Genomic DNA, 25,961 nt, shown 5'->3' on the forward strand with positions numbered 1-25,961 from the left:
CACCATCCCCATCCCCATCCCCATCCCCATCCCCATCTTCTTCTCTTCACGTCACCCACGTAACAAACCAATCTCTCTCTCAAGGACTCCCCTGAAAAACATGTGTAGAACTCTGCTGCTCGACCCATCCCACCAATCCTCAACGGCCACTCTGCACAACCAAACCTCCCCGGCGGCCTCCTGCGACAGGTGGTGGCCGTACTCCGCCTCGGGAGACTTCGGCGCGAACCTAGCCATGGTTCTGGTGGCCCTCCTGTGCGCGCTCTTCTGCGTCGTAGCCATCAACATCTCCATCCGCTTCTTCCTCCGGTGGTGGAAGGCCGGAGAGCGGTCGGAGTCAAAGCTCGCTCCGGACGCAGCCGCCGCTACGGATAGGCCTCTACCGACGCTGGTGTACTCGTCGGGGGTGGAGCTGGCCGGTGCGGTCGCCGAGTGCGCCATTTGTCTAACGGAGTTCGTCGACGGCGAGCGCGTCAAGGTGCTGCCCGGCTGCAGGCACGGCTTCCACGTGAGGTGCGTCGATGCCTGGCTCGCTTCCCACGCTTCCTGCCCGACCTGCCGCCGCTGCTGCGTCGTCGCCCAGACCGAGAAGGCCGTCCCTGACGCCTGAGGCTCCAAACTGCCGATTTTCCCTGATAAAAGACGAAAATGCCCTTCTACTCTAAGGGCTAGAAAGTAAGAAGCACCAAAGCAGGATGACATAATGAGGATAGTTTTGTCATATCGGAGGAGGTGGTGGTTTCTTTTGTGAGGGTGTGGGTTCAGGAGGGAAAGGTGGCGGGGTTTTAATGGCTTTTTTGTTGTTTTTTGAAATTTGGTAGTGTGTTTTACTTTTTATGGCTTTTTGGGTGTATTCCATGTTAGTAACGTTGGCAAGTTCCTTGTTTTGGTTTGTGTGATGTCATTTCACGTGCTTTGCCTTGGACGCTTATGTAACAATGAGAGGATGAGAAATAGCAATGAAGGATGAGAATGGGGGGTGGTGGCAGTACTGCAGTGAAGTTTTTTTGCTTTCTTTGTTATTGCTTTTTGGCTTCTTATTTTCTTTGAAAACTTCGGTAGCTTGGTTATCTTTTATTTTATTTATAGTTGGTATGTTATTTTTTTATAATCCGAAAAAACTGCACCCGATACCAGTCGTGCTGACTCAGCCTGCCATACTTACCGCCATCGTGTCGGCATCTTAAAACTCCGAGGTTACTTTTACAAAAAGAGAGCACATAATACAAAACAGAAACAGAGGTGATCAGTCTGGATCCGGGAGAGGCCTTAACGACAAGTGGTACTAAAGATCAAAAAGATAGATGTGTAACGAGGCGTATACATCCGCCAGAATATAATTTACTAACTTATTGAAATAAATTAGATTCGGCCTAAAAATAGCATTGTTGTGCGACATCCAAAAAACTCACCAGAAAGAAAGCAACTAAGTTCTTTAAATAATCCACCAACTTTTACATCTACGAACTGATGGGGAGCCCCACAAGAGCTCCACAACGAAAGACACCTGATGCTCACACACTACCAGCTTATTTCAGGTAACCTTAAAGATATTTTGAAAGACCTGACATTCCCAGAATAGGTGCAGCGAAGATTCCTCGACCACTTCGCAGAGAGCACATTTATGCGCGAGAAAGAGAGAAAGAGAGAGATTTCATTTTGTTTTTGTTCCAGTTATGTGCTTCTCTCTTATCGATTCATCTCTGACGTTGACGGTGAGAAGATGTGATGGACAGGAGGATGTCATTCAATTCTTGCTGTTATTATATTGTAAAATTCTCTTAAATTTTACTGTCACTTGAAGGAAGTTTTACTAGGGATGTCAACCGGTCTGATTCTTAATCAGATCTTACTTAATCGGTCACGGACTAGCTTAAAACCTGATACTTACACTTAATCAGGTTGTAGTTTTAGTAGGATTCTATTTTTAATCAGATTTGGGTCGGGTTTCAATGCAAAACTCAATACTGAACTTGAATCCAATTTTTAATTGGATCCAGATTTATCTATAGAAACCCACTAATTGGATTCAGATTCGGTAGAAGGGTTTTTTTGTCTTTCCTTGTATGCTCACATACCCAGGAAGGGGACGATGAATAAAGATACTGAATGCAATAACTGGCTTAGAGCTGTCAAGGGGTCGGGTACCGAACCGATCAAAGTGTATCCAAGCTTGCCTAAATAGCAAATTGTCAGGTTCGGAATTCGGGTTCAAGCTTGCCTAAATAGCAGATTTGGAATTCTATATCCTGATCAGTATGATTACAAAAGGTTTTCTTTTACTAAAAATACATATCAAGCATTGGAGTTAGTCAAATATCCGGTAAAAAGATTAGGTTAGGTCGGGTGCTTGACAAAAGATCTTAATCCAAACGCGGCCTGCATATTGCTCCAGTTGGGTTCTGGTCGACCTCTATATTATTCGGGTCAGCATTTTTTTTTACCCAGCTTGAATATTCGGGTTTGGGCTGAGCCAGGTACCTGATACAAATCTGACCCATTGTCAGTTCTAATTGGTGTAGGGATGGCAGTGAACCGCGGAGGGGGCAGGGACAAGGTTTCCACCCCCGCTCCATCTCAAAATTTTGCCCTCCATCCCCACATGGGTTTTGATTTTAACCTCATCTCCGTTTCATGTCCTCCATCCCCATTTCATGCCCTCCATCCCCAGTCCAAACGGGATGAGGCGGGGCGGGGCCCCATTTCTCCTTGGCTCACTATCATCCCTAAAAGCATTTTAGTTATTTTACTAACAGGGATCGGGGATGGGGCGGGGCGAAGCATTGTAGGAAAAAACGTAAGTCCATCCCCCCACGGGTTTTGATTTTAACTTTCATCCCCACCTCCATCCCTGTTTCATGTCCTCCATCCCCCGTCCAAACGGAGTGAGGCAGCCCCCCCCCCCCCCGGTCCACTGCCACCCTTAAATTGGTGCATTCAAAATGTTATATTGGTATAGTGTATCGGGGATCAGGGACATTTTGGTAGCAAAATGTGAACGAACTGAACATACTGAACTTGAGGTGTTCAAGTTCAGTTCGTTTTGGTAGCAAGTTGAGCTGAGCTAGAGCTAAACCAGGCGATCTTGAGCTAGTACAATAGCTGGAAGTATTAGGAATTGAACTCTAGACCTATTGAGCCAAGCTCAAAGCATAGGTTATCTGATGATATCATACTACTCTTGTGATCATGTCCTCTTCTTATGATCACTCCTTTCACAACTTAGCGTTACCAACTGGGGGCTCTGTTTGTCTGGCAGGAGCAGTTAGTGCAGGTCACCTTGTGTCCGAGGCGTCTATCGGTTTGGGTTTTTAATAAACTCATTTTTAATCAAATCTAAAAATCTGACCCAGACTTGACTCATTTTGATTCGTGCCCAGGCTCGGTTTGAGTGTGGCTGAAAAACATGGACCCATATAGGACCTTAAACCCTAGACCTAAATAGCAAAAAAGTTTCAATACTTTTACCTTTAATTGTTGGAGGGCGACCGTCCGATGAACTACCAAAAAACAAAAAAAGAGTAAACCAATGTAATCACGATCTAATTACCCGTTAGGGAGCCTTTTTGGGGTGGGGCCGATCTAATTACCCGTTAAAAAAAACATGTAAAATGACAAGAATCAATTATTGATTAATAAGATTAGATGCTAACAAATGGAAAGTTTGTTAACCATATTGTAAATAATGTCAAGATCTAAATATAAAAAGAATATGGGTATCAATCAATCATTTCAAGTTGAAACAAAAAGACATCAATTATATTTTATATTAAAAAATGAGTTCAGTTTGGGTCAGTTCATGCATAAATCGGGTTTGTGTACATAATCAGTTTGGATTTGAGTCGGTTCCGGTAAGAAGTGGCTCGAAGTCAGGTTGGTTCAAGAATAAAATGGGTTCAAGTATATAATTGGTTCGGGTTTGGGTTGGTTCAATTTTATATTATGTAGAATCATTTGGGTCGAGTATGAAATGTGGTTTAGGTTCCGGTCTTTATTTTACGATACCCAAGACTCGACTCCTATGGTTATAGGTCTATATTTTGGATCTGACATGAACCCATGGGTCTACTAAAATTGGGTTGGGTCAGGTATACCCCCACCCAGTTACACCATCAAAAGAAAAACATGACACACTCTTTCTTATAATGATCAGTAAGAAATAGTATACAAAGGGACACGACACAAAAATAAACTAGAGTGTCCCACTCATTCAAGCCTGACCCTTATTCGGACCATAACCCGATCCACATTAATGGGATCCGACCCACAAAGATTTCCATTTCGAAAAAAACTAAATAACGGCAATTAAGTCATTTCCACAAAACCCATAGAAGACGTGTCAACAAAGCATGCACTCTGCTCTCAGAAAGCGTGTGGATAGCGAATGGAGTGCCTTGCACGAGCGAACGTGACCTCACGCAAACCGCGGGGCCCACCTCTCTTCCCTGAGGCTGTACGTATTAAATGTGCAGGTGGACACGTCAACCCAAACCGGAGGGAACGTAGAGACGAAGGGAAGCCAGTGAGGGTTAAGAGTTTAAGAAGGGAGAGGGGCCAATCGGAGCTCTGATTATTTGCTAATCTCGGGTTTCGATTTGGGTTAATTAGGTGGCGTTAATCCGGTGAGATGAGAGACGTGGGGGATTCGGATTCCGTCCGCCGGACGTCCCTTCTCGGCGCGAAGCAGGGGGCGATGGCGGGCCGGAAGCCGCCGGCCGTGTCGCCGGTTTCCGTCCACGATCGCCGGGTTTTCTGATCGATCCGATCGTCGGATCCTCTTTTTGGCCGGTTTTTCCTGCGCTTTCGTATTTCCTCGGCGTTCTTTTTCCTCAAGGTATGATTGCAACGGTTTTCTAGATTCCTTCGGAATTTGACTTCTTTTTCTTTGCTTTGGTAATCCGATTAAGTTTTTCTTTCATTTGGATTCTTATGTTTGATCGGAAGATTTGAACTTTAGGGTTTTTTTTCTTTTTCATTTTTCCTTCGAATTTGTGGTTAATCTGGTGGCCTTACTCTGTTTCCTCTGGGGATTTGGTTTATGTTGATTAAGGATTGCCTTGACTGATTCGATTGTTCAGATTATGTGGTTCTCGATCACAATCGAGTGCTTGATCTTTTGCTTTTTCTGTTTTTTTTTCGTATTTTGATTTATTTGTGAATCTCTAGCAGGTGGTTTTCGGCTTTTGAATTGTTTGTTTTCTGCTGAATCTGTACACAATCAAAACGGCAGTTGGTAAGAATCTGAAATTATTTAGACAGAGATACTGGTAAGAAATTCAATGAATGTAGAGATGGTAATCTCATGGGGATTTGTATTGGTAAAATTCTAGTGGATTTTTATTGATTTGAAATTCAATTGACATAGAACATTTTTATTGATTTGAAATTATTGGGGGATTTTGGACTCACATGCTCTGGTTCGGGGTTCACCTATTGCACAATTGAGACATCAAATATTCCCATTCATCATAAAGCTTGTACAGTTCATGAGTTTTAGTTGATCATATTGTGGCTTTGCATGACATGGCAAATTCGGAGGCTGCAAAAGCAGAGCAGATCATTTCGGAGTTCTACTCGAAGAGCCTTCAGATAATATTGGAGTCAAGGATCCCCTGTTTGCGTTCTCAGAATCAGAGCATTGACCATGATGCGTCGAGCTCGTCGAGCATTTCCCGTGCTAAGCGGAGGGATAAGTGGTTCAGTTTGACAATTGGATATTGTCCGACGGCTGTCGAGTGCATGAATGTTTTGTATAAGAACGTTGGAGGTCCCCTGGTACTTGATGTGATTCTTGTTGAGGGAGCTGGCTCAGAAGGGGAAGGCTCTGTTTTGGGTGTTGGGCGGTTGTTGAAGCAAAATTCAATGGGTTCTTCATCTCTAAGAGGGCAGCCTCTGAACTGCTCCGTTACCGGAGGTGACTATATATCGAGAACAAGCAAACAAACAGTTATAGAAAGATGGTTTCTTCAGTGTGAATCTCTTAAAGTAAGTAGTAAAGATTTTCCATCAAGTAAAACGTGGGCAGGTGGTGGGAATGCGAAGTATGATGATAGCAGTGGAAAGGTTCGGAATAATACTGGAGGGGTTGAAGTTGGTTCACCACAAACGTTTACACATTCTGTTGATGGACATCCTGCCATTAAGAGGATGTACAAGAGATTGACGATAAATGTGCGCTCACTTTATGCAACTTTAAGGCTCTTGCCTGCCTATCGACTTTTTCGGATGCTTAATTCAGCAAACCATACCAAAAACTTCATTCTTAGCTATAAAATTTCATCCTTCTGTGAACCTTTCTCCCGGACAGAGGATGAGTTGATGCAGCAGTTCAGTTTCACCCCTGTAGAGACCCCATTTGGACAGCTTTGTCTGTCTGTATCATATCGTGCAACTCTGTCAGATCTGAACCTTGAGACCTCCACAATGTTAGCACCACAGATAATTGTAGACTATGTTGGTAGCCCTGCTGCTGATCCTTTGAAGATATTCCGATCTGGATCACCTACTCAATCTGTAGATAGAGGTGTTCGTGACACTTCTTTTCCATTACAACAGTTTGGGCCACCTTCTATCCCATTTGAGAGGCCTCATAGTTGGACAAGTGGTCTTAATAGAGCTACTTCTTATGTCCAGGCCAGCTCACCTCCATCACGTCCCCTTGGTACACTGCCCTCACCATCTCCTACCTTTCCAGATGCTAATGCTTCACCTTCGAATCTTAACATGCATCGAAACAGATCTCGAAACCATTTTCTTATGGATAATTCCCCTTCTATAAGCTCACAAACAAATGTTCCACGATCTCCATCATTGAGTTCTAGGTTCTCAGCTCATAAGAAAGGTATAAGTTTGGATGAGTACTGGCCCTCACCTCCATTTTCACCATCTTCTTCACCATCTCCACCAACCAATTCATCTGGTCGTAATCTATTGTTGTCTCATCCACATTTAGAAAGTGCTCCTGTCAGCATTCCTCAGCCAATCACTAGTCGAAATTCAGGATATCCAACTTCAGGTTCCTTCGATTCAAACAGGTTTTCTCTACCACCTCCATCCCCTAGATTCTCAAAGCCTGACAGCTTTGCTCAGGATGATAGTTGTAGAGCTCCCGTTAGCAATATTTCAGGATATCAGGAATACTCATCCGAAAATAGAAGCATCAGAAAGCTAGACACTCTTAAACCAGGAGAATGTTACCAAGGTATTTCAAACTTTCCGATATACTCTAGTCAGAAGGTAATTCTACTCTGAATCTTATTGTGAAATAAGGCTTTGTTCTGAAACCATTTCCTGTTGAACTTGTGCTTGATTGTCTTCCTCAGGTGTTCAAGGATGGCAGAGATGATTCTGGCAGACTCCCTGGATTGGTGTCTTCTAGCAGCTCACCACGTGTTGGATTTTCAAGGAGCTCAAGCAGGGTCTCTTTCCAAGATGATTTAGATGATTGTGACTTTTCATATCCCTTTGCTGTAGATGATGTTGATACAACAGATTCTCAATCAAGGTAGTCCTCGTTCCTAGCTTTGCCACTGCTGTACTTAGTTTTGCTCAGCGTTGAATTTTGACATGATCTTTTAGTGTCGTTATTTTTGTTGATTTGCATTTGCCCCATCGACACATGCTCTTCTATAAGTTGTGTGACCTGAGTCTGATGCTCCAGGCCTAAGCATCCTGAATACTCTCTCTGGTGCTTCTCCATTCGTGGCTCGCTTTGTGATCTTGTGATTGACCCACAGAAAATCACAGATGTGGTGGCACATGTATTTGCATGTTCTGTGTATGTTATGTTATGAGACTTAATATGTGAGTGGGAGATTCAGTGGATACATGAGATTCAAATGCACAAAAGCATGCATGTGTATGTGTTTTGTGTGTACATCATGATGTCACATATGTGAGTGGGTTATATATATATATATATATATATATATATATATATATATATATATATATATATATATATAGTGTGTGTGTGTGTGTGTGTGTGTGTGTGTGTGTGTGTGTGTGTGTGTGTGTGTGAAGGAGAAATTGGTATCAATGAGTAAAATATTACTTGTGCAGTTTGAGTAAATCTGACTGCACCTGGTGGGATTATCATGGTTGGTTTACTTTGAAACAATACATTTAAGCATTAAAATATAATGTAAAGTAGGTTAATATGGATATTCAAATTGGACCAAATGTTATTATAAAAAAAAGCTTTTCACATTTTGACATATTACACACAAAAATATATTAGTTAAAAGAGGTCGGGGTAGGCCTAGGAAGACTTGGATGGAGATGATAGGAAAGGATATGAATGCTTTGAACCTCACCGAGGACATGGCGTTGGATAGAAATGATTGGAGGAAAAGGATTCATGTGGAAGACCCAAAATGAATTTCTTTTTTGGTTCATATCGCTGACCCCAATTGTTTTGGGATGAAGGCGTAGTTGTTGTTGTTGTTGTACACACAAAACATGGCTTATGCTAAATGAACTATGATAAACCCATCCTCACAGCCTGATCTGCTTGACCAACACATGAACATGTGAGATATCATTAACTGATATGGTATGCAAATGTTTCCCAGAGACTTGTCCTCTGTGTGCATGTGTGTATGCATGTAGATCCATTACCCAATCTCTAGGTAACAATACATGATCCTAGAATATCATATCTGCTATATAAACCTGGTTGGCAGATTAACTCTATGTGACTGTGACCTTTGGTGAGAAAGCTTATGGTGACTGCAAGAAACTTCTGTTTTTTATTGGCTTCTTGTTTATTTTATATAAGCCCCTTTGAGGAGCTAACATTTTGTATAGCTCAGGGATATTTCTCTGTTCTTTCCATTTTTATCTCTCTTATTGGTCTTAGATCATAGAAATCATGAGAAAGCATATTTTATTGATATCATGCTATTCTCGTTGATATTTCTGTTCATTTTCCATCATCCCCTTGTTCCATGATGGCTTCCTGGTATTATTTTGTCATTGCCTGAATATTGTGAAAGATTTTCCCTTATGACTTCTGTCACACAGATACAGCTGAAAGGGCAAGGGACAAAATATTTTTGTGTAATTGTCCAATAGAATAGTATGCAAGAGGGCACAATCCAGGGAACACATTGGAGTATCATTGTGACCTGGATGACTAATTCATATTTATTTCCTTTTTTTCTTTCTTAAGCTGCTTCTTTTGTTTTACATTTATTTTGGTATTTTTTGGCTTGATCATGCTTTTCTAGATGTTAGTGATACACCAAGCACTATGGACCTAAGGCTTGGTTTGGCTCTGTTGGTGTTTTGACAAATGTTAGTCATGCACCAAGCACTGTGGAGCTAAGGTTTGGTGGTTTCCTTGGTGACTTTAGTTGTGGATAGTAGTAGGCTAGACTGTTCTCTTTATTTTTGTTTTTCCCTTGGCTTTATTATTTCACTATGCAGATTCCATTTCTTTTAAGGTCTCCAATTTCTGCATGGGTTGGCGTCTATAGATCTAAAAGTATGTTATATTATAGTAGTACAGTGGAACCATGCAATCTTTTCTGGTACCATTTATCTGAACATTTTCTAAACTGATTCTAGACGAGAGCATTCGTGAACCTGTAGCTTCTAAGATAGCAGATTCATTAGTGGAAGAACATAGGATGCAAGCTAGTTTTCAATTAGAGGGTAACATCGCCATGTTACTTTTGGATTTTTATTTGATCCCAGTTTGTTGACTTTTACTTTGTTCATATTCTTGTGTTGATGGCATGTTATGAAAACTTTCCAGTCGATGTTTTTCTTGCTAATACAACAAGGCTATGTTTGGATACATCTAATATTATGATAATATATTTTAATATTGTCATATCGCAATATTCGACTCTTCACCCATTTTTTTGCATGTTTAGATACCTAAAGTCATGGGTTGAAATGTACTAGAAATGAGTACTTTGTAATGAAAGGTAAACTTAAAATATGTAGAAAATCGCAAAAATAGGAAACTGCTTGTTCTTTTTTACCTTCATCATTTCTTTAGAATAGGAAACTAGTTGGACCCTTTTCTTCTTAAAATGGAAGCTATCTCCTACCCCACTTAAACGAGTTTCAAACGGTGTTTGAGCTCGGGCTCATTTATCGAATTGAGATTACGCTTAAGCACGGGCTTGGCTCATTTTATAAAGGAAGGGGTTTGCACTGGGTGTGAGTTCTAGCTACTCCGCACATTGTACATCCCTAATTGAAATAGTGTTTCCATTTCCAAAGCATCAGGGGTGTTCACTTACTATTTTAAAGTTGTTGAAGTGAAACTCATTGCATCAAAGAAAATTACTTGAGGCGTCACCAGTATTGTTCTCGGCAATTTTTCATTTTTTTAAAGTGTTTTCTCTTGAGAAAATCTCTGAAGTTTTAATAAAATTTTAAAAATTAAAGAAAAGTAAAACAAATAAGAGATAATAGGCCTTAGTAGTTATTTTTCTAAAGAAATATAAATAAATAGTTCTTAAAATATAAAAAAGATAATGAATAGAAAAAAATGTTTACTCATTTGAAGATATCGCAATTTTTATTATGATTTTTTGACCGTTGAAGAAAAACTGTTAATATCGTGATATTCTCAAAACATCTGATTTCCAGTTAGGCCTTTGAGAATGGACAATGATCATTAACAGATACAGACTTATGGTACAAACTAACAAATAGTTCAGGTTTGGATCCAGTAAGTGTAATTCATTTGCATCATCAAGAAAGCCGTGCAAGAGGTGTAAGCAGTGCACCACTCACATTTGGGTTTCTTTTGTCTTTTATGTTTTTTGAAAGAAAAATATGACCTGTATCTTAGGAATGACTTTGTAATGCTAAATGCTATGGTGACTTGATGGAAGAATTGGAAGCTGCATATTACTAGAAATTGCCATTGAACAAAGTAACAGTAGACTTTGACATGCTTGTTGCCCTGTTATAGGGCTTACTGATCATAGAACAAAACCAAGACAAGAGTGTCAGTACTTATTATGAGACTTCAGCGAAGGAGGAAAAACATGAAGAGGGAGTGAGCACAACGGTGGCGGTTGAAGTGATAGATATGGTGCAATTGACCAATGAAATAGTTTGATACTGTTACACCTTGAAATCTGATCATGAAAGGCAGAGCCAATTGTGCAACATAAAAATGTTATTTTGTTATCTTTCTTAAGGAAATCTACGGCCAACTTAAGCCCATGAGACATCCTTGTAGAGACCCTAGAAATGGTGAGGTATTCAGTAGTTTCAGGGACTGGGAACATTAAACCCTATCGGTCATAGGAGTAAAGTGTGCAGTGACTGGAACAGTTGTTTACACATCAGGGTTTATGTAACAGGTTCACCTGAAACTTTGACTTTTGACATGAGCATCTGGTGAGACAGCAAAACCAGTATTTTGGTTGGTAGTTTGATATATTGATTGCAATAAATGAGTTCAGTCTGTGATCCTGCAGTCAGGGACGATGTTGTACTTTGATAATTTGTTAGAGTGCATAAAAAAGGGTAATGATGGGTTTAGAGCAACAACGTCAATCCCAAGTGTCAGGATGTAAACACAGCTAAATGCTGGGATCATAAAGCAACTGAAAATATTGGGCATAATTGATGAAATGAACCAGTAAAGTAAATCTGCAATTCTGTTGCAGTTAGTGGCAAATGGAGTGGCCGTGCTCTGCCTTGGATTGCTTTCTCAACATGGCCAGGCTCAATCTTGGCTCATTTGCAGCCTTAGCAATGTAATAGCATCTAATAAGGTCGTGAGTTGTATCCTCTTAATGCATATCCTTTTGGCATTCAAATTCTAAGGGCATGTTTGCTTGGCCTTGTGAGAATCATTCTCACTTTTGAGAGGGAATGGTTCTCACAAACCCCAAATGTGGCACTGTGAGAGAATGAATCAAATATGATTTTTTATCAGTCATGGTTCATGGGTTGTGCTCATGACTGATTCTCATGAATTCTCTTGTGACAGTTATTCTCACGAGAGAGTGATTCTCATGCGATTTCCTTGAAGGGTCAAGCAAACATGCCCTAGATTTTTTACCATTTCCCGTTACCAGTCTCTCTGAAATTTGGTAGATGTTCTAGCTAAAGGACCTTTAGCAAGATTGCAACCTTACCAAAACTAAGACTCCATCAGAAGATTGCAACCTTATCAAGAGTAAGAATCCATTGGAAGATCACAACCTTACCAAGACTAAGAATCCCTCAGACAAGTTAGATGAACATTGCTGTCAATAATAGTCCAACACACTTTCATTTGATAATAGAATATGCAACAATGGAGCTCTGTGCTGGCAGGGGCTATTACAAAACTTGATCAAGGAATTAGGCCAGATTGAGAGAACCTTCTGCCCTATGTCACATGGATACTCCATTTTGACTCTCGTTCCATATCCCCTAGTTACATTGAAAACTTCATAAAAATGGCCATATCCCTGTATCGTCAGCTGTATCCATGTGACATAGCTTCCGCCTTGGCCATAATGCAAGCAAGGGAAAGGTAGAGGAACAAGGGAATGTGCATGAGGACAAGAGAGAGAGAGAGAGAGAGAGAGAGAGAGAGAGAGAGAGAGAGAGAGAGAGAGAGAGAGAGAGGTTTTTGTTACAAAGCATTCTTGTCTCTTAGTTTAAGCTTAACATTGGGTTGTTATAGGTTGTAATGTCAATTCTTAATTTTTGGATTTGTTGATGTTGAATGACCTGTAACACCATTGTATGACAAAAGCAAATCGTTGTTCATACTTATTAGTTGAAATTGAACAGTTTGTAGTGTTACACGGAGCATAAGATACATACTAGTTGGGTGTGGTATCATCCTTAATTTTTGGAGTTGTTGGCATCCATACTAGGACATATGGTGTGATACAAGTACAAATGGTATGATATGGGTGTTTTATAAAGGAAGGGTATGACAGTGCGGCTAGGTTACATATATTGCACACATAAACACGTACTTAGCATATTTAAACACACAATTACATGATACGATTACTGCAAATGAGAATCTCTAATATAATATAGAAAGAAAATGAAGTACAAATATTTATAGGAAATGCAACCTACATGCTATATTATATAGTATGTCTATATGTGGCAGCACTCTAAAGTACTCTCCACCTGCAGGTCCAGCACCATGAGGTATCAGTGTTAACACTGGTATGCAGAGCATTTTAAAGTACCCATGTTGCATAGCATCCATATGATAGCAACTGCTAGTATTTCTTTCTAGTCCATTGTGCAGGCATGAACATTGCATGGGTGGTAAATTGCTGGTTATGATCGAAAGCAACTGGTTGCAAATGAAATAGTTGACAAGCTTGTCTGAGTGTTTGTTGGTGTTACCTTCTTGTGTGTTATTTACGCTGTTATGCCTTGTGATGTTTTCCACAGGGATGTTAAGGAAACTTCTGATCCAACACAGACGTTCCTGCCAGCAAGAAAGTCTCAGGATGCTGCTGTTGGCATGCTGGTGCACATGCTGAGGACCGCACCTCCTCTTCGCCAAGACCGCAGCTACTATTCTCAGGCATCTACATCCCAGTTTGATGGAGGCGCTTCTACTGAAACTGGAGCATCTGGGTTTCTTGTGTCGCGAAAGGCTGCTGATGCATTGGAAGAACTTCGTACCTACAAAGAAATGAAGGACCTTCTACTTTCTCAGAGTAAAGTTCGATCAACAGAATCCACAAAACAGTTACAAAAGTATCGTTCATGAGTGCTGTTTGCTGGTGAATGAAGAAGGTAGACCAGTCCAGATCTTGGCTTTGCTGATGATTAAGCTTTAGCCTGACAAACACTACATTTCATCTTTCAATCAAGCAATTAAACTTTGTAAATCTTTTGCTTCTCTGTGGCTGCTTTGTGACTGGACTACATATTTCAAATGCCAAGAGAAATCTGTTCATCTGTTTTAGTGAATTTTATGCCCATGCTTGTCTCCATATGAGAGAGAGAGAGAGAGAGAGAGAGAGAGAGAGAGAGAGAGTTTTGGCTCTTCACAATTTAATCTTCTAAATGAGTACCTTTGACGCATGTTTATAAGGGACTTAGGATCTTTTCAGTTATTGATATTTTTTTGTATGCGCATGGTAATCTGGCTCATCTGATATGTTGATTGGGACTTGGATTGTTCTATCTACCCAATGAAGATAGGGATCTAATTGGGTTAGAATAAGTCCCTTCATGCTTGACCCTTCACTATAACCATGTTCATAAGTGGGCCTGGATCTGGATCCAACTTGAGTCCTATGGTACAGGTTGGGATTTGGATTGTTCTGAACTTGGCATATTAGATCCAGTAAAATGTGCAAAACAGGAACTATTTGTAGTGTATTCGTAAAGGCAAAATGCTAAATACCGAGACATTTCTGCCAGGATTCTGTTGGGATATTGCAAGTTCAAATCAAAATGGTACGGTGTATAACTGGCGAGGGTCCGCCCAACCCCCAGCTTGCCCATAAAAGAAAACAATCAAAGGGTTGCCATATCTGGCAAATTATTGGCATTTTTTTTGAAAGGCAAGCTGGGGTTGGGCAGACCCCTATCAGTTATACAGCGATACCATCGGGATTTGAACTTGCAACATCCCAACACAAGGTGACATGCACTAGCTGCTCCTACCAGACAAGCGGAGCCCCCATTGGTCAAATTATTGGCAAAATTGCTGATATTCAGGTTGACACTCTCGAAACCCCCGAGTAGTATTTCTTGCCGCATGGTCGAAGATGAGTGTACTTTGGTAGGTTGGGAGGACCTCAAGGGTTTTACCAACTAGAGGCCTGCCAAGGTGTGTAGGTGATGCAAAGGTCTTTCCTTGGCTTAGCTAAAAAAAAAGGTCGAATTCCAAGATAGTTACTGTGAGCCCCTTAGAATGTGTCAAGTATCATAAGTATAGCAGGTTAGCAAACCTGTGAAACACTCCCACATGAGAAACTAGGTGATTTTTCTCAGGTGAAAATGTTCTTCACAGCTTTGTAAACATTTGATTCATTTTCTCGGGACAAAATGACCAAAAAAGATGTTCTTTCACATACAAGGCCCCTGGTCTTACAACAACTTTGATTTCAATTTTTTTGTCATGGAATGCTAAACTAAAGGCAGGGCAAATCCAATTGCGATCCCATATTTCAGGGTTCTAGAGAAGAAGAAGAAGAAAAATGAGAGAACAAGGAGAGAAAGAAATCGACAAAAGAGCGAGAGAGAGCAAGGGAGAGAGAAAAGAGAGGGGCAATATGGAGGGGGCATATTTTTCAATCTAGAAAAACGTCCTCTCAACCCTTGAAGTGTGCTATTTATATTAACTAATTAGGTTAAATACATTTTTCAAAAAGTGTCCGGTGATTTTTCAATAATTTTTAAAAAGGGTTTTTTGAAAAACGTGTTTCATAAAACAAAACTTTCTAATCTAACTAAGGGAACTCTTCTATACTAATTAAAACACTAATTAAAAATTTCTAAACTAAATAAAACACTGAAAATCGCAGGGCAAGCTTTGAAAAATACGATTTTTTGATAAATTCAATTTAAATGAAGTTTCTCAAAACTAATGATAAAACTGAGTTTTTAAATCAATTTTTCACTAAATCATGTATAAAATAAGATGAATAACAATGCAAAATGCATGATCACAAGGCTTTACCCAGTCAAAAAGTATAAAATTATACTTATAGTGAGATACCACGAACATGACGGATCTTGAACCAGGTTTCTCAGACATAAACTCTGATACCAATTCCGTAACACCCTGGATTTTCAAAACAAAGTTTCATGATATTTTTTTCTTTGCAGCGAAACTTGGAAAAGGTTTTAGCAACGAAAATGAATGATAATGAGTCATCGATTTTAGAAAAATCTAGGCAAGTCACAGGTATGTGACCAAGCACTCATTGACTACCAAGGTCTTTTATTTATCAAACCACTTGTTTATTACAAACATCACTGCTTGAAAAAACAATATTTAGTTTTATAAAGGAAGCAGTACAATACTGTTTAGAGAAACTCTGGAACTCGATGTCGCCTTGCTCCGCAAATCGCATCGTAGGTTCAACACCTGAAATCTCCGTTAAACGGGGTCAGAACCACTACTGGTCTGGTAAGCAAACATTCATCCACACATACAATCAACTCAAAGAAATGCACAGACCACCCAGGGCCACAATTCACAATGATGCCCAAGTCTCTACGACTTAGCGTATATCGTGAGAGCCTTCTTAGGGTTACGAGTTGAACATTTCGCTCAAGCCTCCATGACTTGACGTGAGCCTCTTCAAGGCCTCAATTGAACTCTTTCGGATCTCAATTGAAACATTAAACTTAAGTCTCCATGACTTAGCACATCCATATCCCACAAAGCCAAGCGTGAGCTCCTTAGTCATGCAGATACAACACAGGTCTTTGCCCTATCGGTCTAGTAGTATATCGATCTTGACACCTTTATCAAGGTTATGCAGGACTTGACAAAATAACGTCCATTCATTCATACATCGTTGAACCTAGAACTAATGCATTGTTTCGATATTAACTTATTCACCCCTGGTATGCAAGAAAAGCTAGAACTCAGGCATCAACGTGATGTTCTGGAGGTTGATTATTCTAAGTATTTTAGATACCTCAGAGGCATGTTGATCCTGTCCATGATAGGGTGGTAGAACTCATACTAGAATAACCCTAACAGGCTGATTTGGATGCATCCTCTATTGCAATAGGTGGGTTCAATCCTTAGATATTTAAGAATAACCATGACTTCCATACCTTCTGAATGATGGGAGGCCCCTTAAACTTTTTGGTTTATGATCAAATACATGTCGCTCACAGTTGTACCATCACTGTCTTCCATGATGAGCAATAGTTCTAAAGGGGTCTGTCGGTCTAACAATTACTTATCGAATATTCACATACCATTCGAGCAAGCCAGTGCATCCCACACTGAAGAAATATGTACTGGACCCCATTCAGTGTTACTCAGCACAGTCCAATCATGGGGTTTTGCGACCTTAAGTTTTATTCATATACATGCCTGACTCTGCTCTTAACATCTACGACCATCACAAGCACCTCACCGCTTTCGGGAGGATATAGAACTCTAGCTCTCCGGCCCTTACGAGTCTAGTTTGTACACCAATATTTTTTTATGAGCATACATATGACACGATCTCAATGGATCGACTGCTCAGCGTATATTACCACAACGAGCACTTGGCCTAGTCAAGGCACAACAACTATTCTGGCTCTTTGGCCCTTACGAGTAAAGTGCCCTTACATGAAAAACATAGGAATGAGCCATTCTGGCAACATTTTGACAATGAGGCATTCTCATGCCATTTAACCTTTTTAGGCAATTCTTTTGCCAACCATTTCGACAACACTTTTCTGCTTGAAGGTAGAAATGTGATGACCATTTCTACTTTGTAAAAAGTATTTGACAGAATTTGGGCAGAACTTTCTCTGTATGATGAAGTAACATGCTACATTCTTTCTGAGCTTATTGAGCTTTTTCAGAATTTTCAGCAGCGCTTCCTCTCTTTGATGGAGAAAGCGTGCATTTCTTTTAAGCTCGATGAGCATTTTTTCAAAAAATTCATCAACATTTTTGCTCTTTGACAGAAAAATCGCTACGCTTAACTCGGGGATAGATGCGCACCATTGTGTGTACTTCGCATCCATCGATGTTCGTTGAAATAATTTTATGCAAAAGCAAATCCTTTCCAATAGGAGCTTCTTTTGTCAAGCAGATTCTTGATCGATGAGCGACAAATGAATTGTATTGGCGATTTGGAGATGATCTTCATTTGAACGCTCATTTATTCACAACTACATGTAATATAAGCAGGAGCATTGGCTTTATAATGCAGCAGCGTAAATGAATGCATATTTAATGTTCGGTGGAGGAAACCAAAGTAAATAACTTAAAAAAAGCAAATATATATATATATATATATATATATATATATATATATATATTTGCAGAAAGTAGGAGCCTTGACATCATTCAACGCGAGGACAATCTTAAATGTATAACTTAAATTACAAAAAGCAAGAGCCTTGGCATCGTTCGATGCAACAATAATTTTAAAAGCATAATGTAAATTATAGAAAGCAAGAGCCTTGGTATCGTTTAACGTGATGGTAATCTTTAAAACATAATGTAAATTACAGAAAGCAGGAGCCTTGGCATCGTTCGACGCGAAGACAATCTTAAAGCATAAGTAGATACATATATATGTAATATACATAATGAATGATCTTTGGCATCGTTCGACGTGATGACAATCTCAAATACATATATACTGCAATACGCAAAAGCTTTTATCATAAAATATCTAGCGATAGTCGTAAGGCATGCGCATGAACACCAAAGTATTCTAGAGAGCATAAGCCAAGGACTAGGGTCAGATACTACTTCAGAACATATACGATATATATCACAATACAAATCAAAAAATACTTGAGAGAGTGATTGATGAATCAAACTTACATTCCGATCGATAAAGAACGACTTTAGAATATTCTTTCTGCTTTGAACTGGGTTCGAACCTTTATTTAAGAAGTCAAACTAAGTCAATTGAGTTCGACCTAGTTGAGAAAGAGAAAGAGCAGGCCAAGCTGCTAAATCCAAGTGGTTTGAACAAAACTGGGTTCGATCTAAGTCAACTGGGTTAGACAGGTTTAGACTTAGCCCAAGTAAGCTAGGTCTAGGTTAAATGAATCAAACCTGGGTTTAGGACGAAAGAGGATATTGATTTTGACTAAACCCAGCTGGGCTCAAGCCAAGTCAAGTGGGTTTGGACTAGGTTAGGCAAGCTCAGACCACGTCAGGCAGGCTAAAAAGGGCTAGGCTAGGTAGGAGAGGTTTTAGAAAGAGAGAGAGAGAGAAAAGGAGGAGAGAGAAGGGAGATTCTTAATTTTTTTCAAAGGGGGGTTATCTCCGATTTATATGCCAAGGAAGCAAAAGCTTTCTTGGCTTTCTAAATGCTAAGTGATGCAATGGTATGGTGTAGACTCGGTATATACCGATCCATGATCCAGGATCCAAACGCACGCGAAAGCTTAAAGGATAGAGAATCTGGACAAAACTCTGAGAAATGATTTTTCGGAACCCGAGCACTATACTTCGACAAAAATGATCCAAATGAAAGTTGTGCACGACTCGCACAGCTTTCCAACGAATCTAGAAACACCAGATTCAGAGCAGAAACGTTCGCTCCACGGACTCAGAACCGGGACTGTTAGACAAGTCCAAGACAGACTATCGGATTCCACGAATAGATTGTTCAAAAAGAGTTTTGACCCCTCAAACGATAGAGTTTGCTGAAACTTACAACTAACAAAGCGAAGGTCAGATCCAGACCTTTTCAGAACACTAAAGATCGCAATTTTCCAATATTTTTACAACCCACTATGAATTTTTGAAGTTATAAAATGGTAATAGTTAACGAGCATGAAACCAAAAACTCCAAGCAAAATAACACTAACAGAAATTGATATTTTCGGAGCACAAAAATATTGATTCAATAAAGTCTATAAACATAAAAGATGTAGAGTTAGGTCTTAACTTTTTACAGAATAAAAAAAAATCTAAATTTCATGCAGAGAGTCTTCAGATAACAAAAATATACCAAACACTATTATGAAAATTCTGTAGCAGAAAAGAGACAGTGGAGTTTTGTCAGTCCGACGTCTTGACAGCCAGATTTAGAGGCTCAAATGAACGAATCTTGAAAAATGTTCAACTACGAAGTTATAGGAAATTGTCTTAGTTTTTCAGAAAGCTAAAAAACACTAAAATCTGATCAGTATTGAGTTCGATACAAGTGTTTTATCAGAGACTCCTCTGTTATCTTGTAACAACATTTTGGTCTTTTTGAAAGATAACATAAAACACTTTTAAGCATGTATTCACAATTCTCTAATGATTTAATACAACTTAACAATGATAAATCAAGAACAATCGTAACATAAATGCGAATAAGAGTTGCAAAGGACTAGAACGAAGAACCAATGGTGATATCCGAGCTGAAATCGATAATGACCGTCGTTGAAAAGCAACCGATGCCATAAGATGATCCACAAACAGTAGGGATGGACTAACAACCACCACAAACAAGTTTGGCACAACCACCACGAATGAAACCTTTCACAAGTTCAACTTCTAAACTCGCAAGAAACACACGTTTCTTCCTTTCTCACAAGGCACCACACTCAAAAGTTTCATACCAAAAACCAGCTAGCCATCACCCAACTCACGATTTTTTTAAAAAGAGAAGAAAGACCCCCCTCCTCTTGGTCGACCTCCTCAATTAAAGGCATTGCTTGCTTGGGAAGGGCCACATTAAAGAGGTCATGGGCCTTCCCAAGCCTTGCGCCAAAAATGAGTTTGAATAGGCTATAATTAGCCAATGGATATTAAATGGTCCAACAACCATATCATGACTTTGGACTGGTCAACAAGATTTGAATGAGGTCCAAGATGAACCACACCCATGTGGCGCCAACTAGAACCCCTCATTGAAAGCGGATCTCGATCCAGATCTGGATCGAGCAGTAAAATGGATCCTGTACTAAAATATATTAGAGAAGCGAATTTGCGAAAAATAAAAAACTACCCTTGGACCCCATACACCCTCTAGTACCACAAAAAGATCCTACAGGGTACCAGAACTATTCGGATCTGTAGAATCTGACTCCTAAAAAAATAAAATTAAAAATAAAATTAAAAATAAAAATAAAAACATGTTTAATGTGATTCCTCACATGCCAAAATGAAATCGAAATAATAAAAATACAATCTCTGAGAAAGATACAAAATATCTCAGAAATTGAAACATGATAATCAAAATGGGTCTGGGTTGACAGAGATCCAATTAGACCCAGATAGTCCTACACGATTGGATCTGCCTCAGATTGCATCCTGGAGTGGATCTTAAAAATTGGATTTGGATCCAATTCATCTTCAAAGCTTGGATCTTCAGGATGCTCTGCACATTTACAAAAGTACCCCAAGAGGTTCTTTTGGTGTGTGACCCACATGAAAATTTTATGAGATATTTTGTGGGTTTCACCTGATATTTTTGTGGGTTCCACCAATATTTTTGTGGGTTTCGCAAAAATTTTAGGATTTTGGCGATTTTTTTTTGAAAAATTCTGAGTACGTCATTCTATTTGTATTGACAAATCTAAGAAAGTTGGCTCGTACAAATCTCTTAATTTTAACCAGAAAGAAAATTATGGCTCCTTAACTGTTTGAGTATATATTCGCAAAGATACAAATATCGTAAGTATAACTGGTTCATTGAAATTGATTCAATTCGCATTTCGGGTTCATATGTTATTTTTACATGAAAATACCTCATGAATTTATTTAAAACTTTTGCTGAAAAATTATGGATCTTACAAAACCGTACCCAAAATCAGAGACCGGGTTGTGCTAGTCATAGCGTGTTGCACCTACGGTCAGTATCCCGTTAGTGTAAAACTTCCATCGATAAGCCCTTTGACCCCAAGAGAGCCTTGTGCTTTGCCTTGTGGGAGGAGTAATTTCGTTGCAATGGTTTACATATTTCATTTTTTTTCCTTTTGCTTCCTTGACTGGATGGTTAGTATGAACTAGGATATACCTCTCAATTATTAGGCATGAAATATGTTATAAAAAAAATAAAAATGTTTTTTTATGCTGAAAAAAACCTTGACCGAGAACCAGATCACTTAATAGGCCCTCCTCAGTGCAAGGTAAAACTCGGGGTTAAGGACACAACCACCCAGTCTTATGTGATGCACCAGCAGGATACGATCCTGAGCCTTCAGCTTGACACAGGACCCCACTGACCACATGGGTAACCACCTCAGTAGTCAATAAAGAAGTTTTCAATAGTCCATGTAAACTGATGTCTTGCACAAGGGATGGCTAGGTGGTTTAAAGTAAAGATGGGCACACAAATCAACCCATCTGAGTGTTGAGTTAGCTCACCTAGGTTCAATTATATCATGTTTTGGCAACGAGCACTACATCTTTTCATGCACACTATATTTCATAGCTATAAAATCCCACTGTTTCCCATGGATTCAGGGAAGAGACTGGAAATTTCAGATAATTTTTGGGTTGTTATAGACAGCAAACTTAATGCCACAAGTTGCCCTATAAACTTTGCCTTCCCAGCAGAACAACTGTCCAAGTGCTACCACAATAGCATATTATATACTACAAATAACAGTTTATGACTGTTAAGTAACACCTAAAAACGATAGCATTTAAAGTCTAAACGTTCCAATTTAATGGATTATTTTAGGCCCTTATCCTGCGATTGGCATTGGCCCTAAAGAAATTCTTTTTGGGTAGATGCCCAACCAACACCTAGGGGTGTCAATGGGTTGGGTTTAGTTCGGACCCAGTTGGTACCAAACCCAGTTTTGATTAATTTGAGAAGCTGGTACCAGGTCTGCATCTGGGTCCAATCGAACCTATCATAAGAGAAACCATATCAGGATCCTATAAGAATTACATGAACGAGACCCGGATCATACTTTGTAAAATAATGTTTTTTAATCATTTTTACATTGAAAAAATATGAATCATAGTCAGAACTTGGGTCGGGGCTCGGGTCTAGCAAGAGATTTCATAAACCATACCGGGTTCCATATATTAATGGGATCTTTTGTGTCTGACCCAAATTCTAATCTGACCTTGTTTATCACCAAACCCTGACTCTATAAGGTTTGGTAGGAGTCAGGTCCGGGTCAAACCTGAACCATTGACACCCCCCACTTACACCCGATGAATAATTTTGGTAGAATTTAGGACAAAGACTGGCCTAAACAATTGGTTACTCGGAACACGAAGTGCTGTTTGTTGGCAAGTGAAAAGATGACAATCAAGCAAGCTTACCTCCCAAACCAAGCAATAAGATAATTGAATGCATCATCAAGTTGCAAGTTGGTCATTCTCCATAAATAAAAGAAAGTCAAACACCATTAAATATGCTTTGAGGGAGATAAGTACTTGGAGAAATAAAAACCATGGGAGAGAGAGAGAGAGAGACCAAAAGGAAGAAGAATTTTAAAGAATTTGCTAGAAGCACACAGTAAGCAGAGGGGAGAACAAGGGGCAACACCGCCCCCCACATCAAAGTTATCTGTGCGATGAATTGGATTCATCCCGTGTGTGACACATGGTACCACCATTTTTTATTAAAACAAAAGAAAAAAGCGTGAAATCTCATGCAGGGTTGATCAGAGGGAAAAGAATTTAAAAAGAAAGGGGAGGCAGATGCGCGTGGGCTTCACGCGTACTATATCACCTCAGCACCCATTGCATCTCTCTCTCTCTCTCTCTCTCTCTCATGGATTGTGACAGTTTCACTAAACAGTCGCCTCTTATTCTTTGGCAGCTTGCCTAGCCAGCTCCATCATCTCATACTTCAAATATTTTTAAACCATAGTTTTTTTTTTTAAAGGCAAGCCGGGGTGAGGCAGACTCTATCAGATATCTCTTAAGCCCCATGTGGCAGAGGGATTCAAACCTGGGCTTTCAGCGCTTGACACAGGACCTCGCTTACCACACGGGGATACCACTTGGGTGGTAGTATTAAACCATAGTTACCGGGAAGCAAAATAGATATGGGATAATGGGAAGCAATGCGCTGGTAAATGAATCAAACAACTCGTGGCTCGGCTTGTCCCAAGCTTGTTCGTGTTCGGTTCATTTAACTGAGGAGCTGAGCACGAACTTGTTCATTATAGATAGCCGAGTCCAGTAAAAACAAGGGGTGTTTGTGTCGGCTCGGCTGGTTTAGATACATATATAATATGTATTCAAAAAACATGTTAGCTTAGGTGGGTGGTTGGGTTTACTTGTGTGCAACAAGTCAGGGGTTTATTCTCGCTATGAACCCTTTGATTTAAAAAAATAAATTTTTAATTTAGGCGAGTCTCAGCTCGAAACCATACGAACTGAACAAGGCTCGCACAAGCCATATGAGCCGAACGTTACCGAACAGGGCTCCTGCTCGGTACATTCGGCTTGTTTACTCCCTTACTGTTTATGCATAGAGTAGGGATTGACGATGAATGGTGATTTTCAGTTTAGGGTTTATTGGACTACCCGATCCGTTCTCATACGATTGGATGGCGAACTTTTACGGGTACTTCCCAATCTAATCAATAGGAGCACTCTCCAAGTATTCTCCTATTTTCCTTTTGGACTGGCGAAATGCTTTTGAACTACTATATTGAAAAGTATGGCTAGTTGGTGCACATCCCAATAAATGAGCCAGGTGTATGTATATATACAGTCAGACCGACTTGGGTTCCACTCATCCCTATGCCATCTTCCATCTTCCATCTTCATATCCTTTTAAATCTTAGTTGTTTAGATCAAATCTGACTTTATAGGTATATTCAGCACGGTCGATTTAACAAGGATCAACCTTTGAAACTTATTTTTTTAATAAAAAGATACCAAATTTTAAATCATTTTTGCAACTGTTGATTTTCTAAAAAATCCTGCACACAAGTCGTATTTCTTCCATGAATTAAATATCAATTTTCACTAAATGAATGATGCAGATCACATATATGGAGTCCCAATTGATGAAAACAACTTGCATCAAAGAAATCTCAATGAGGGGTATATGAAGATAGGGATGCCAAAGGGATAGTGGAACCGGTTTTGTACCAGTACATATGGGTTACGACCTCCCTTCTCTCTCTCTGCATATTATCCTTTAAAAAAATGTTTATACATGACACCTGTTGGTCTAATTTGATATAAAATTCTGATTTATGTTGGTTGACTCTCAAAATCCGATGGCTTTGAGGAGCCGGCGTGACAGCCAAGCTGAGGGAGAAGTAAACCAACGAAATCGTGAAAGCAGCCCACCAACGTTATATTGCCTATAAATTGGTGCTGTTGAGCGTGTGCTTTCCACACTCATCTGCCAACCCCTTTCTCTCTTCATCTGCCAACAATACCTCTCTCTCTCTCTAAAATGGCCTCTCGCCAACCTTCTGGCCTTCAACTCAATCCCGTGGTCCATGTAGTTACCGCACCGGAAGTGGCGAATGCCGCACCTCCGACCAATGTCCAGTCGAAAACCGAACCTTTCGACTACTCGCAACGTGCACAATGGCTCCGAGCCGCTGTGCTTGGCGCCAACGATGGCCTTGTCTCAGTTGCTTCCCTCATGATTGGTGTTGGTGCAGTTAACCAGTCAGCCAAGGCCATGGTCGTCTCGGGCCTCGCCGGGCTCGTCGCAGGTGCATTCAGCATGGCCATCGGCGAGTTTGTCTCTGTTTATGCCCAGGTTGATATCGAGCTTGCTCAGATGGAAAGGGAGAATAGATACACCGACGTCGAGTCATCGCCGGAGAAGGAGGAGAAGGACAAGCTACCGAGCCCGTTGCAGGCAGCCGGGGCATCGGCACTGGCTTTCGGCGTCGGTGCAGTGTTGCCGCTGCTGGCTGGCGCGTTTATCTCGCAGCACTGGGTCCGGATTGGTGTGGTCTCTGGCGTCGCTACCGTCGCTCTGGCTCTGTTCGGTTGGGTTGGTGCAGTACTGGGTGGGTCACCGGTTTGGAAGTCAACTGTTAGGGTTGTGGTTGGAGGTTGGGCTGCCATGCTTGTCACCTTTGGGATACTTAAGCTCTTTGGCATGGTCTTTAAAATGGAGATCAGTGCCAATTAGACAACTCCTTAGATTACCCCATCACCTAAAAGACATAGGTACAACCATGGTGGCTCATGGTTCAAGGAACTCCATGTGCCAACTGATTGAGCATTCCCCATGTATAAAACTATGTTCCTCTTGTAAGATTTGGGTGAGTTGGGGTATACCATCAATAACTATGTGTAAGAAACATGTATCTCTTCTATAAAACCTTACCCTTTGAGGGAAACATATTGTCAGAGGAAGCCATTAGATACCCTGAGATTACTATCATAGTGATGATGATAGAGAATAAGAAATAATAGA

General features: G+C 40.2%; 2 protein-coding genes and 1 pseudogene across 4 annotated transcripts; all 3 read left to right on the forward strand.

Moving 5' to 3' along the window:
* The first annotated feature begins 235 nt into the window (after window positions 1–235).
* LOC149836197 (RING-H2 finger protein ATL79-like) lies at window positions 236–610 on the forward strand. The gene has a single exon (XM_090009723.1). It carries the CDS (start codon window positions 236–238, stop codon window positions 608–610), a length of 375 nt encoding a protein of 124 aa, XP_089865849.1.
* Window positions 611–4,492: 3,882 nt separating this feature from the next.
* LOC149836198 (autophagy-related protein 13a-like) lies at window positions 4,493–13,926 on the forward strand. Of its 3 annotated transcripts, none has more exons than XM_090009052.1 (4): window positions 4,493–4,834; window positions 5,170–7,236; window positions 7,323–7,504; window positions 13,390–13,926. In XM_090009052.1, exons 2-4 carry the CDS (start codon window positions 5,524–5,526, stop codon window positions 13,712–13,714), a joined length of 2,220 nt encoding a protein of 739 aa, XP_089865178.1. In that variant the 5' UTR covers window positions 4,493–4,834; window positions 5,170–5,523; the 3' UTR covers window positions 13,715–13,926. The 3 variants fall into 3 exon arrangements, with proteins under 3 accessions (XP_089865178.1, XP_089865179.1, XP_089865177.1); XM_090009053.1 differs by having other exon boundaries at window positions 4,500–4,834; window positions 5,167–7,236; XM_090009051.1 differs by lacking the exon at window positions 4,493–4,834 and having other exon boundaries at window positions 4,951–7,236.
* Window positions 13,927–24,977: 11,051 nt separating this feature from the next.
* LOC149836199 (vacuolar iron transporter homolog 1 pseudogene) lies at window positions 24,978–25,673 on the forward strand (annotated as a pseudogene).
* The last annotated feature ends 288 nt before the right edge of the window (window positions 25,674–25,961 follow it).

The sequence above is a fragment of the Nuphar pumila genome, chromosome 6 (assembly GCF_984573655.1).
Source record: "Nuphar pumila chromosome 6, dmNupPumi1.hap1.1, whole genome shotgun sequence".
Lineage (NCBI taxonomy): Eukaryota > Viridiplantae > Streptophyta > Magnoliopsida > Nymphaeales > Nymphaeaceae > Nuphar > Nuphar pumila.